Raw genomic sequence first — 14,594 nt, forward strand, 5'->3', positions numbered from 1 at the left:
TATATATATGCCACATACATTAGGTCATTATGTATGTCTTGCATATAATTGCATATATTAACTAGCACTCCAATTTATTATGTACATGCATAAGAAGAATAGTGACATTATTGGGTAGCAGGATTCACGTTTTCTCAGTTTGTTCTATATTCTCCACATTGGAACTTGTGAAACCATTTTGTTTTTTGTGGAGTTTTTTTGGGCTGTGCCGCACAGCATGTGGGATCTTAGTTTCCCAACCAGGGATCAAATCCGTGCCTCCTGCAATGGAAGCATGGAATCTTAACCAACGGACCACCAGGGAAGTACCCTATTTTACTTTTTAAAATCAGGCTGAACATCTATAACAAGTGATAAAGATCTGGATGTAAAGCAGCATGTAAATCAGAACTGAAACAACTTTCAAACTACAGATTTCAAGGTCTAATTTCCACACCTACTTATCAAGAGACTATAGTTTTCAAAAGCATTTTAACAACTGACAACCACAACCCGAGACAGTTTTCACACTCAGCAGAGTGGCAAAAGAGCCCAAAGTTACCAAATGTTACTGTTACATGCTCCTGGGTTGGAATGTAAATAGAGAAAACGCCTTAAGACTTATTTTTTGGAGTCTGGTGAAGTTGAAGGTGTGCACGTTCTAATTCTCCTATGCCCTAGAGAAATCACACACCTACCTAAAGAGATTATCTATGCACGCACACAACACTGACTGCAGCACAATTTGTAACAGCAAAAACTCACATAGCTAAATGCCTATTAATAGGAGAATAAATAGTAATGTTTTCACACAACAAATACTCTGTGGTCAAAACAAATAAACAAAAAACCCTCCAAAAAAACTGTCTTGCAATGACTGTTGTCCAAGAGAACTTGCAGTGACGACTAGAACACTCTCTATATGGGTGCTTTGCAATACAGATGCCACAGGTCGTGTGTGGTTACCAAGCATGTGAAATGTGGCTAGTGAGACCGCAGAATTGAATTTTTAAATTAAATTTTATTAATTTTAATTTGAATGGCCACATGTGGCTGGTGGCTACCATAATGGACAGTGAAGCTCCAGACATACACACAAACACAGATGGCCTCACAAAGCTGCTCTTAAAAAGCACGTGGAAAAAAAAGCAAGTGAAACACATTTTTAAGAAGTTAAAAAGCACACCAAACAATTCTGTACTGCTTGGAAATATAGGCGAGCAGGAAGAAGAAATGCACGGGAATGAGAAATATGACTGAGGACAGCGGTTACTCACGTGGGCGAGGGGCATCCAAGTGGCCTCGACCACCCAATAGTGTTTTATGCTTTAAACTGGGTGGTGGTTTCACGGTGGTTTAGCTCCATATTCTTAATTTCTACCCTACAACATCCCCTAGTAAGTGGCATTCCATTCTTGAGATTTACAAACACATGATAAAACACTATGCCAAGCTGGTCTATATCCACCCTTCCTGGATACCTCAGTAAATCCACACAGATGTACCAGCAGACCTGAAGAGGAGACAGAGAAGGAACACGCAGATTGGTACAAGGGTCCTGGAAACCTTCTGATTATTAAGGTGGGCAGTGTTTGCTTTATTGTTGTTTTGTAACTTGCACTGATGTCACATGATTTTTGTGTATCAAATATCACACACACACACACACACAGATAAGACTGTGCTGTGATGCTGGCAGGGACTTCTATTCCTCATCCACAGAACCAAGAAACTTCTCTCTGATGAGACAAGGCACCACCAGCACCCACTCCAAAACTCTTCTACCTGGGAAACCTACCATCAGCTCCCCACCAAATCCTCTGCAATGTACACCCTGCCCCCTCCCTGCCTGCCCCCCAACCACCAACACACCAAGTCACTCTGACAGTGAGATTTGAACTCTCTGGCCTGCAGGTTCTGGTCTAGGCAACAACTCGATAACAGACTTCTACACACTCCTCGCTAAGAATCTTGTCTTCTTTAAAAGTCTGTTCGCTCAGTAACCTCAACCATGAGAACTAACATAGTACAACACTAATCAATCTATTCAATCACAAAGAAAGTTAAATCCTTTCTAACTAATGAACAAATCCTTTTTACAATGACAATAATCTCCTAAGTTGGGTCACATTATGCTGCTGGAACAGCCGCTACTGCCCACTGAACAAACATGTCCTGAACACCAATGTGTGGGTACTGCACTAGGAACAAAGCTGTGAACAAAACTGCCCGGCCCAGGTCGAATGGAGTTTACGTGAACGAGGGAGACACTGACAAGTCATCTGAGGGGCAACGGATGCTACAATCAACGTGCCACAGAGGAGAGGAGGAGCTACACTAGGCAGTCACCGGGAATGTTGCTTTAAAGATGGGGCTGAGAGGAAGATGAGAGAGTTGTCAACAAACGGCTCAGAAAGGGAGAAATCAAAACAATGAATCACTCTTAAACTGTGGAATTTCACAACTAATTCATGAAAAAGGGATTTCCAGGGCCTAAATTAGTCACCCACTACTTCAGAAGTGGTAAAATTAAGTCTGTATTTCTTAGCATGTCAGAAGCAAATCTTTATGTTTAATCTTTAAAGAGCTATCACAGCGAGTATCCACCCCCAGGCATCTACCCACTCCTATCCGGCAGCCTCCTAACAATAAAGAAACAGGAGCAGCAACATGGGAGCACACTGGTGGTCGTTCATCCTGAAAGTTTTCAGAAGTGATCCTGATTTTCACATAGTTCACCCCGCCATCCTGGGAACTCCGAGGGGATGGACCCTGTGGTGATGGAGCGCACCTACCCTCGGCCACTCCTGCGTCTCCCCTCCGGGTTAGGGTTAGGAGCCTCTCAGTCACGCCTGACTCGTTGGGGCCCCACGGGCTATACCCACCAGGCTCCTCTGTCTATGGGATTCTCCAGGCAAGAATACTGGAGTGAGTTGCCATTCCCTTCTCCAGGGAGTCTTCTTGACCCAGGAATCGAACCCAGGTCTCCTGCAGTGTAGGCGGATTCTTTACCATCTGAGCCACCGGGGAGGCCCACCTAGTCCTTCCTTCTGACACAGCTGTGTGATCTCAGGCAGGTCCCTTAACTTCTCTGGGCTTCAAGGTCTGCTGTAAATGGAGATAAGACAACTAATGCTCTTCCTTGCACTTGATGCAGTGCCTGGTACACAGTAGGCATTCTGCAACTCACAGATACAGAAAGAACTGGCTGTTTGGAGCCAGGAAAGTCAGAGTCATTCTGTCTTAACATCTGAGCTTTTTCTTGACCCTGTTTCCTGTGACTGGCTGCTGATTCTGGCTTTGGTGCTTACCAGTCTGTTCTTCACATTTCAACTCTGACAACTCTTCCTCGGGAAAACCTTTCCAGACACTTCCTCATCATAAAACCGCTGCCGTCTCCTTTACATGCTGTATATGGGTACCCACTTCACGTCTGTGCCTGAGACCTGTTTCTGGGGAAATCTGTCTCATGACTCCTCCTGGGCACCAAAGGAAGCACACAGTGTCCTCCTGAGCACCAGGACTGGGCTGGTGCTGGGCATCTGCCCACCACTGTATTTCTCACCATCACACAGGTGCTAGAAAGGCCTGGCCAGCATCTTCCTAGACGGTGTGAAAACCACAAGCTCTGTTTTTCCTCTTTGTTTTTTAACGTTTCTAATTTCGGAGCACAATGTGTACCTTCAAGCACAAGTGGCTGTACAACATAGGGCTGAACCTAAGGAAAAGGGGGAGGGGAAGGGAACCCTCACCAGAAGCCTTTCACAGGAAACAGGAAGTGGCTGCTTCCCCACCCCCATCCTGTAAGGCTGAGCATAGCCCAACTAGTTGAAAGGGCAGAATCTAAACCCAGGGATTTTTGAATTGGAGGAAAACTTCAAAACTGTGGAGCAGTCACTGCCAAAATGGAGACGGCACATTCTCCCAAGGTGGCTGAGCCCCAGCATGGCCCCGGCCTTCCGCAGCTCCCAGGGAGGCCGCACAAAGACAAGGTTTGGAATCCCGGAGATTGTCACAAGGAATGCCCTGCATGCCTCACGACCTTCACGGCTCAGGGTTGGAATCCAAGCCTGAATTGTCCCCGTGAAACAGCTGACTAACAATGTCAGCTGGGGAATATTTTGATACCTTCAAATTGGGCCCCTTGGAGGAAGAGGCTGCACAAAGAGCTGTGTGCCTGAAGAGCCCACAGAATGGTACGCAGAGGCCACCCAGGGCCTGCCAGGGCTGCCCACATTCTCCTCATAGCTGGCTAAAGTGGCTCCCAAAAGAGGTTTCCAGATTCGCCCCAGTGGGCATCAGCAGAACTGACTCCCAGGAAACTTCCCGCTGTGCAGGGCTCACAAAGCTAGGGCTCTCTCCATTTGAATGTGAAAAGCCCGCCTCAATCAGAGGAGGCCCTTAAGCCATAAAACCCTTCACACCAAGGCCAAGTGTCACACTTGTAAGAGGGTGTGATTTATAAATTGACAGCACTCACAAAGCTGCTTTTGTCCTCCTCCCTTAGTTAACAATTTATCTCCCCCAACCAAACTCACGGAGTCATTCAGATAAAGCTTGACTGGCCCTCAAGAAGAAAGAAAGAAAGGAAGAAAGAAAAAGACACAAGTTTTGGCCAAAACACTAATGTTCGCTCTGGATAATTATGGTCCTGTGAATAGACACTAAAATTAGGGCTTAATAATTCCCCTGTATCACACTCACAGCATCGAACTATTCCAATACAAACATAAAGAGCAAGAGAAAGAAAATCTCTAACGCAGCCTTGCTGGAAACTCAAGAGTTCCACTTTTGTGGTTTTCTGCAGTCTCTTTTGTGGTTTTTGCACTCTTAGAATCCCCCCTTAAGAACAATTTTAACTCAGCGCCCTGACCAGCTGGTTTTTTCCCTCAACATTTAAATCTACAAAGCAAAGAGTAAATATGGGCTTGGCCATGTCTTTCCTCTTGGTTTAACAAAACCAATTCTGGCCACTTGGGCTTGTTTTCCTCATCGCGTGAATTCCCTTCTCAAATTCCAACACTAGCTACAAAACCATCATCTATCTACTGATTCCCTTTCCACTCTTTCTTATATAAAATGAATTATAGTACCAACCCTAGCAGAGACTAAGCCCCTAACATAAACTACATTCAAAAAATACATATATACATCTGAGAACATTTATCAATAGCAAAACCTTTCTTCTTAAAAGGTTATTTGGTGGGAAAAAAAAACAAAAATTTTATTTTAAAAAAGCAATAAGCAATTCAAGTTTAAACTGTCTCCCTCCCCATTAAGGAGCCTACTAAATTGTCTACCAGTTTGAAAACAAAAAAATCTGTACAAGAGTAATGGCTTGTGCTCAACCAGTCTTCCTGATGCTACTCCATACACCAAAGGTTCAAACTGCTGGCCCACAGAGCAAGTAAGGAGGGCATGTTCTCTTTAGTCTCTACAGGGTGCAAGGGAATAGCGTGCAAAAAGGTTGCTGGCATTAACAAGTTTGGGACAGAGCATATGAAAAAAATCCACATTTCTCACTCTCTTGTAAAATCACATCTGGGCATCACTAGGTCCACATTCTCTCCAGAAAAACATCTACTTATTCTTCATTGACTACGCTAAACCTTTTGACTGTGTAGATCATAACAAACTGTGGAAAATTCTTAAAGAGATGGCAATACCAGGCCACCTTATCTGTCCCTGAGAGAAGCAACAACTAGAACCAGACATGGAACAACAGACTGGCTCCAAATTAGGAAAGGAGTGTGTCAAGGCTGTATACGGTCACCCTGCTTATTTAACTGATATGCAGAGTACATCATGCGAAATGCCAAGCTGGATGACTCACAAGCTGGAATCAAGATTGCCAGGAGAAATATGAACAGCCTCAGTTACATAGATGATACCACTCTAATGGCAGAAAGCGAAGAGGAACTAAAGAGCCTCTTGAGAGTGAAGAGAAGAGTGACAAAGCTGGCTTAAAACTCAACATTCAATAAACTAAGTTCATGGCATCTGGTCCCATCACTTCACGGCAAATAGATGGGAAAAAGCGGAAACAGTGACAGATTTTATTTTCTTGGGCTCCAAAATCAATGCAGACAATGATTGCAGCCATGAAATTAAAAAGATGCTTGCTCCTTGGAAGAAAAGCTGTGACCAACCCAGACAGCATATTAAAAAACAGAGACATCACTTTGTCTACAAAGGTCCATATAGTCAAAGCTACGGTTTCTCCAATAGTCATGTACGAATTTGTGAGTTCAACTACAGAGAAGGCTGAGCACTGAAGAACTGGTGCTTTCAAACTGTGGTGTTGGAGAAGACTCTTGGGAATACCCTGGACTGCAAGGAGATCCAACCAGTCCATCCTAAAGGAAATCAACCCTGAGCATTCACTGGAAGGACTGATGCTGAAGCTAAAGCTCCAATTATTTGGCCTACCTGATGTGAAGAGCTGACTCACTGGAAAAGACCCTGATGCTGAGAAAGATTGAGGGCAGGAGAAGAGGGCCACGGAGGATGAGATGGTTGGATGGCATCACCAACTCAACAGACATGAGTTTGAGCAAACTACAGGAGATAGTGAAGGACAGGGAAGCTGGGTGTGCTGCAGTCCATGCAGTCACAAAGACTCAGACATGACTTAGCTACTGAACACAAACCTCATGGCAACAGCTAGCTGGCACTAAGCACAGCCGCCCCCCTTTAAATGGGACAAGCACTGGCCCACTCTGTCCAGACTCCTCCCTTCAGGACTACATGTTTCCTTCCCTGGTTATGGCTTGGAGCCTACAGGACCCCAGGGCTTTTTGACTTAACACTCCCCCCCTCAACATAACTCTTTTCTTAATTTTTACTGAGTATAGCATTCTTGCCTGGGAAACCTCACGGACAGAGGAGCCTAGCAGGCTACACAGTCCATGGGGTTGCAAAGGAGTCAGATATGACTTAGCAACTAAAACAAGTATGACTTCGCAACTAAAACAACAACAACAAATAGAGAAACAATAACATATACTGTACAATACCAAAAAACAACAACACAATTCCATAGTTGCTTTACAATGTTGTGTTAGTTTCTACTGTACAGCAAAGTGAATCAGCTGCATCAACATACCTTCTTGACCATGGTCGTCTCAGATGAATCAAGTTTGGCTCTCTTGGTATCAGGGCCATCTTCTACTCCTTGACTGACTTTGGCAACTTTGGTTTTCTCCCTAGAGGATGACAAGCAGAGGGAATCGAGTTTTACTCTGTGAACTATGCCATGAGAACAAAACGAGCATCACCAGTTCACTGCATGGAATGGATGGTGGTTAAGAGCAACATCTCACACTGATCTGGGCTCAAATCCCAGCCCAGGCACTAAGACTACCTGAGGTGGCATTTACCCACTATGTGGGAATAATAACCCCTGCAGGATTATTAAGAGAAATAACCAATTGCTTAGCACACTGTCAAGCATGTAGTATGTTCTCAATAAACGTTGTAAACATTCCACTTGAATCATGAAATAAAGAGCTGAATTCACTTCCTCCCATCTACCATGTGGAGCTCACCTTCAAATAATTTGGCCTTCTTTTCTCTACAGTGATGTCTTTATCCATTTAGAATATGCCCAAAGACTAGATTTTCTTAAAGCCATCAAACATTAGAGTTACAAGAGATTCTGAACATGTCTATCCTTCCCCCATCTTGACTTCACAGGCAAGAAACCTGCAGACTGAATAGAGTTCAGGGGCTCCCCTGAGAAGTTCAATGAAAGAAAGCAGTTCCTGTCTTGACCCCTGGTGGGGGCTTCACTACCACACAGGGTCTCTATCTCTCATCTGCAAGGCAGTGATCAAAAGTCACAGCCCCCAAACCAACTCTTGTCATCTTACAAGAATGGTATCATCACCATCTTTCATCTAGAAGTTCAAAATATGGTAGGTCTCATCATGTGAGACTTACCATGGTCTGCAACCTCAAGGTGCAAGAAGAGGTCTGTTTGTTCCACTAGAGCTGCCTCTGGACCCTGGAGATGTTCCAAGGTAGACTCTAGCTGAGAGTGCCTCCAGAGTTGCCCATCTAACTAGTTCGTATTCAGTTTATTAGCTCTCAAACCTAAACACACACAAGCCCAAGCCGGGGAACAAATGTATACAATCTAAGCAAGTCGTCCCTAAACGGAAAGCAAAGCCCAGACTGATCAGACACCCATGTGGTGTGCTTTGATCACCTTAGAAATGCCTTTCTCATGCTCTAGAGTAGCTGTTTCCAATCTTTTTGACACAGTGGCGGTGGGGAGAGGGGGACCGCTGCCAGTTCCGTGGAAGACAATCTTTCCATGGTCAGGGCAGGGGATGGTTCAAGTGGTAACGCAGGTGATGGGGAGCAGGAGATGAAGCTCTGCCCACCTCCTGCTGTGCGGCCTGGTTCCTAACAGATCAAAGACTGGTACCAGTCGGCGGTCTGGGTGATGGGGACCCCCTGCTCTAGAGGAGACCATCAATTTGGAAGGTAGGAGCTACATCTCCTACAATTCTGAACACATAGAATAAGCTGTTAACTGATTTCCCAAAGTTCTAAGTACTAGAGTAAAATACTTTCCTTAAATGGGCCATTTCCTGTTGCTGTTGTGTTGTTCAATCGCTAAGTCATGCCCAACTCTTTTCATGGACTGCTGCACACCAGGCTTTCCTGTCCTTCACCATCTCCCACAGTTTGCTCAAATTCATGTCCATTGAGTCGGTGATGCTATCTAACCATTTCGGTCATTTCCTACCCGTGAATAAAAGTACATTTTAAAATGCTATGTTCTCTCCTCCTTTCCCTGAACTTACTCTACAAATTCATGCTCTCCAAGATTGGCAAACGTGTATCCATGGTAGCCAAAAACATCTCCCGTAAAGAACTTGATGCTATTTTTGTGACAGATCTGGTCAACTTTCACTATGATGTCCCTGGAGCAGCAAGTCAGACATACCTGCAGAAGAAAAGAAAGTGGCTGCATGTGAGTTGGGCAGACCATGACTCACCGCCCAGATGTCTAAATAAACCTTAATGAACAGTCTCTCTGGGCACGTCTAAAGCCAGTTTCAAACTGGTACAACAGGTTCTTTGGATCCTCAGGTTAGAAGACAAAAGAACAGTTGCAGGTTTCAGTGCGCAGAAAATGTAAATCATCGAGCCTGTCATTTCACCTTCTGCGACCAAAATGAAACACATTGAGCTATTAAGTAACAGGCACTCAATGCATTTGTTTCCCCTAAACCATGAACATACATAAACCACATTTCACAGTTTTCATGAAAAGACAGTAATATAACTCAGAGTAAGTTATTTCTAAATCATTAAACCTATTAAATTCTGATTAAGCTATAGGAAGAAACAAAACCAGTTTTTTAAATTTACCCAAAGGTCATGTTTAAATACAAGGGCCTTATCCACCCCTCTCTTCTTTTGACTGATGTGTGATGATAAAGAAGATCAACAAGTCCCATTGAGATTATTTTTCCACAGTTTTCGATGTGAAACTTAATCTGAATTTAAGGACAAAAGAAAAGGTTATAGCCCAAGTGACCTCCCATTCAGAGTTAAGACAATGAGCTGGTGATTCACTCAGGGGAATCATCAATGTTGCTCTGAGGCCTCCAGGTCATGTTCCAGTAAGTTGAGGTATTGGAAATGGCTAAGTTTTACTGCACAGGACACCATCTTTTCGGGAAAAGTTTTGTGATCAGGAGCAGGAAGACAACTTCTAAATTGCACATGTTTTCTTCTGAACACAGAAAGTTGGAGAAGAAATTACCAAAGGATGTTTTCATTTGATAAACCTCTTTGCTGCTGTCTGGGAGCCTGAACACTGACATATCGCTCACAGAGAAATGTGTGTCTCCACTGCCATTCAAAGGATGCAGCCACCTGGGGAGAAATCAAATCTAAAAGATAATACAGGTGCAGCTGAACATGCAAACTGTCTGAACGGAGCCCTGCAGTCAAAAGTGAGTGTGAAAACCTACGAGGACCAGTCAAACGTGGCTCAAACAAGTCACGCTTGCCCCATGAACATGCCTTATATTAATACAAGCAACAACCCGTTGTTTCAGTTCTAACAAAGCTTTAGTGGCTAGAGGTTCAAGGACACCTAGAGTAAACCAAATGTGGTTGCTATGGATAAAGAAATGAAAGATGACTTATGTCCAAATGGAAAATGTTGCAATACCTGGACTTACAAAACAGAGTGAAAAAAATCTTAAAGGGACAAAATGCACAGACAAAATGCATCCTTTGAAGCCCATATTTGAATACATGAATGAATGAGATACAACGGCATGGAAACCAAAACTCCCAAACTCAAATCCTAACCTCTCATGTAATGGGCTTTTCACTGAAAAACCAAGCAGATCATCTCTGACTCTTACATGGTTATCCAACATTTATTAAGCTTTTTCAGGGCAGAGGGAACCATGTCTGAAAGGTCGTAGACGCTGAAGCAGAATTTAACTTATCCTTTCACCTCTGCAGAGATTTGGCAGTGAAATCAAATGAGGTTGGATATGCTTCATTTGGCTTATGACTACAGTGATTCTGTCTAGTTATCCATGGCAACATGGTCAAAGAGGCTGTGTGGAAGAAAGAGAGATAGACAGACCAAGATCAGGTGTGCTCTTTTTAAAGACAAAACACAAGCTGGAGTTTGATATTTCTAACAAAAAAATGACTCTGCCACAGAAATTAATCACCAACTTGTCAAGTTTTCAGAAGAAAACATTTGCAGTGAAATGTATAAAAGCTGTGTGCAAAGATTCTGGAAGGAAGACAAAACACCAATGATGAAAGCTGGTCGTGGGGGAAATATGCTGAAAGAAGAAACCAAAAGGCAGCAACTCACAAGCAGCTAAAGCAGATTCAACAGCCCGGGTCTGCCTACCCCCCAGACTCAGTAAACTAAGGCCAAACACTAACGAGGCAATATGCACTAAGACAATGTAAGACTTCACCCAACCACGGCAACAGCTTGGGTTGCCCAAAAAGTTGGTTTGGGTTTCTCAAGATAGTACAGAAAAACCCGAACCAACTTTTTGGCCCACCCAATACTAAAAGCAAAGAACAGAACAGCCTACAAACTATATTGGGAAAAAGCTCGTATTTGAGAGTCTAATACCCCAGGGGACCTAATATACATACAACTAGTGCTTAATTCCTACAGCAGATTTTACATTCTCTATGAAACTTACAGCATCAAATTGGGTGAAAAATGACTCGGGTTTCTTTTCTATATTCTCAGTGTCCACCTTCACATCCACCATGGGGTTGAGATTCTGTGCTCGCTCCAAAGAGGCTTCAGCCCTGTTTCGGCCAACAGACCCAGTACGGATCAGGAACTGGGCTCCAGGGTCTTCTGGAGATACCTGGGAAGGAATTTTTTTTTTGAATATTTGAATTTGGCAGGAAATAACAAGTGAACTTTTTCATTTTATCTTAATTCTTTAATGAATTTGTTACAATGTAGCTTGTTTTAGGTTTTGGTTTTTTGGCTAAGAGCATGTGGGATCTTAGCTTCTGGACCAAGGATTGAACTCCCTGCATTGGAAAGCAAAGTCATAACTACTGGACTACCAGGAAGTTCCCCGGAACTTTTCCATTTTAAAGAGTAACTAAAATATCCACCATCTAATTGTATTATGACTGTTTCTACAGGAATTTGTTCAATGCAGATTCCCTATACTCTTTCCTCCTGAGGCTTTAAAAGAGACATTTAACTTTTTTTTTCTTTTTTAAACTGGGCATTGATGGTTAAAGAGCACCCCCTTGTGTTTATAACAAAAATTCACTCGAAAAAGTCCATGCTTTCTTAATTTTTAACTGCCAACAAAATGACATAATCATGAGTGCTAAGAATCGACCAAAAATACCTACCACATGCCCAACTCAAAGCATTCATAGAAAGACATAAGTAGCTTAAAAGATGCAGTCCCTGCCTACAAGTGGTTTCAAATCAAACCAATGCAAAAATCAATGCAAATTAAGAATGCTGGAAATGAACTCTTAAATTAAAACTCAGAAAGGAGGAGAGATGAGCAGAGGCTGGAGCAGAGGGACAATTTCACTCGGAAGGCTGGACATCACCAGAAGAGAGCCTCAAAGACAGATAATATAATCCCCTGATAGTCACAAGTAGGATTAGATTCCACTGTTCAAAATGCATTTCTTCACACATCAAACGTCTAATTTAATCATTTATCTCCGTGGATGACCTCACCACCTTCACCAAGACTGGGCTCAGTAGAGGAAATCCTGCTCTCCTGCCAACTATGCACAGCACACACTCTCCCTACGATCTTTCCTCCAAGCATATGGGGCTGGTCCTCCTCCCGCTTCAGGCCAGCCGTCTAACAGTACCCACGACCCATCCTGGGATCTTACAACACAGAGAGATTGTACATCATAGCGGTTTCTGGAATAATTAAGCTTGGATTCAAATCTGTGATTCAAATCCTGGCTCAAGGACTTAAATGTGTGATTTTGAGCAAATATGAGGAAATCTCATGTAAAACAAGGACCTAACTAGAAGCAATGCACTTACTCAACACTCTACCTGGGTTACCTGGGTCATCTGGGCCTTACTCCTTGGCCTCTCAGCTCCCAGCTCTCCTTCTCCCCCACCGGACACCCCAGTCTCTACAGGGGCCCTTTTCAGTGCAGCTGTCTTCAGGATTCCATTCCAGAATCACTCATCTTCTCACTCTATGTAGCTCCATAAACCAACTCCATACCTTTTAGTATCTACCCAAGTCTACTGTTGTTTCTCAAACTGCCTTTACTGATACAGACTGCTTCCTGATCCATTTGAGTCGTATGTTAAACTGTCCATCGGATATTTCCTGCTGTAGATTCCAGGGGCCAATCGTATCTGATTCCTACATTTGCTGTCTTTGCTGATGAGCCCACCAGTCACCCATCCAGTCACCAGAGCCAGATGGTCTTCATATCTTTGACATTTCTTTGATAGCAGCCATCAGGTGACGGGACTAAGCAGGTGGGCTCTGCCAGGAGTCAGGGCCTGGGTTCTGGTGCTCCCACTAACTACTGTGACCTTGGGCGGGCCATGCTTCACCTCCTTTCCTTCTGTTTTCTTATGTGTAAAATAGGGATGATAATCCCTCCATCTCAGAGTTGTTCTGAGGACTAAATGACACTACACCTACCGCTCTAAGCACAGTGTCCAGCACCTCCAGTCCATGGCAGCGGCTGTAGCCACTCCTTGCTTCCCCATACAGAATCCATCCGACCCTACCACCTAAGCACTCCTCGCCTCTGGGTGCATCTCGCCACCTCTATCATCACTACCATTCCTCAGACTCTTTCCAACTCTCCCTAAACTAAGGTAGCCTTCTAAGCAGTCTTCTGTCTCATATCTTGTGCCATCCATACTCTACACAGTATCAGTGATCCACACAAAGCCCAAAGCTCAGGCCACCCCTCGCCCATCTGAAGCTCTTCAATGACTCCGCACCACCTAGAGAAGTAAAGGCTTATAGCGGAGCTTACCAGAGGGCCCTTCGTGACTTGGACCTCACCTGCAATCTGCACCCTCACTCACATCCCTTGGGCTTCACACTCTACAAATACCAAACTGCTGGTTATTTTTCATTTCTACCATGTTGTGCTAACGTCCCCTGCCTAAAACACAGCCCCTCCAACCTTGAAAAATCTCTACTTGTTTTTTAAGACTCAGTTTAGCACTCCGGGAAGCCTTTCGTGTCTCCCTGACACAACCTGAGTCAGGGAGCCTTCTCTGGTTTCTGAAAAAACTGAGAATGGGAAACAAATCCTGCGAATCCCTCCCTCCCCCCCACCTCCCCACACCACATGGCATGTGGGATCTTAGTTCCTCGACCAGGAATGGAACCTGCACCCAGAGTCTTAACCACCAGACCACCAGGAAGTCCCTCTTGTGGATTTTTCTACTGCCCTAGAATACTCCAAGGTAGCCAGCAGGAGGTTCTTGGATGCATGCTGATGTAAGTGAAATGAAGAACTCTAAGGGGCAGGAATGAACATCTTCATTTTATAGATGTACAAGCTAAGTCTCTGGGAGGTTAATGCCCTTGCTCAGCTTCAGAAGGTGGGACTTGAGCCCAAGTCTGCATGATTCCAAAGTTTTTGCATCATGCAGCACTGTCTCCCAGGGATGTCTGTAGTCAGGGACAAAAGCTCAAGCAAACTGCAAAAGGCAGAACCACTGAGGAGTGTTCGTGAACTATCAAATTTATGAGATGGGTATCAGGCTGGGTAAGCTGACTGGGACCAGGTTACATGAAGCCAGGGCTTCTCAACCCTCCCTGACTTTTAGACTCACCTGGAGAACTTTTATTCTTAAATAACTATCTGAATATTCTCAGCATAGATGGGACTGAGAACCATGCATTAGGCTTTTGAAAACCAGTCAGAGGAGCTAGGCCTTGCAGCAGAAGCCAAGCAGAAAGCACCACCAGTCCCTGCACTGCAGAGGAAAGGGGTGACTCCGACACTGAGTGGCATTCGTCCCCAGGCTGAGGCGGTGACAGCAGCACATCACACGCCCTCAGTGTTCTCTCCTCGTTCCCCATGCTCAGATTACACAACCAAATGAAGGAGCT

The 14,594-nt window shown here is 44.2% G+C and overlaps 1 protein-coding gene across 4 annotated transcripts in view; it reads right to left on the minus strand.

Moving 5' to 3' along the window:
• SAE1 (SUMO1 activating enzyme subunit 1) overlaps positions 1 to 14,594 on the minus strand; it is a 64,591-nt gene that overhangs the window by 35,695 nt on the left and 14,302 nt on the right. For all 4 annotated transcript variants that reach the window (XR_014060851.1, XM_081515544.1, XM_081515545.1 and 1 more), the window contains exons 3-5: positions 11,190 to 11,363; positions 8,793 to 8,935; positions 7,085 to 7,184 (exon numbers count right to left, since the gene is read on the minus strand). Coding sequence is in view for 3 of the 4 variants with exons in the window: in XM_081515544.1 (XP_081371670.1) it covers positions 7,085 to 7,184; positions 8,793 to 8,935; positions 11,190 to 11,363 (417 nt within the window). In the remaining variant the exon portion in view is untranslated. The remainder of the gene's footprint in view (positions 1 to 7,084; positions 7,185 to 8,792; positions 8,936 to 11,189; positions 11,364 to 14,594) is intronic.

The sequence above is a fragment of the Giraffa tippelskirchi genome, chromosome 7 (assembly GCF_054371585.1).
Source record: "Giraffa tippelskirchi isolate mGirTip1 chromosome 7, T2T-mGirTip1v1.2.pri, whole genome shotgun sequence".
In the NCBI taxonomy this organism is placed as follows: domain Eukaryota; kingdom Metazoa; phylum Chordata; class Mammalia; order Artiodactyla; family Giraffidae; genus Giraffa; species Giraffa tippelskirchi.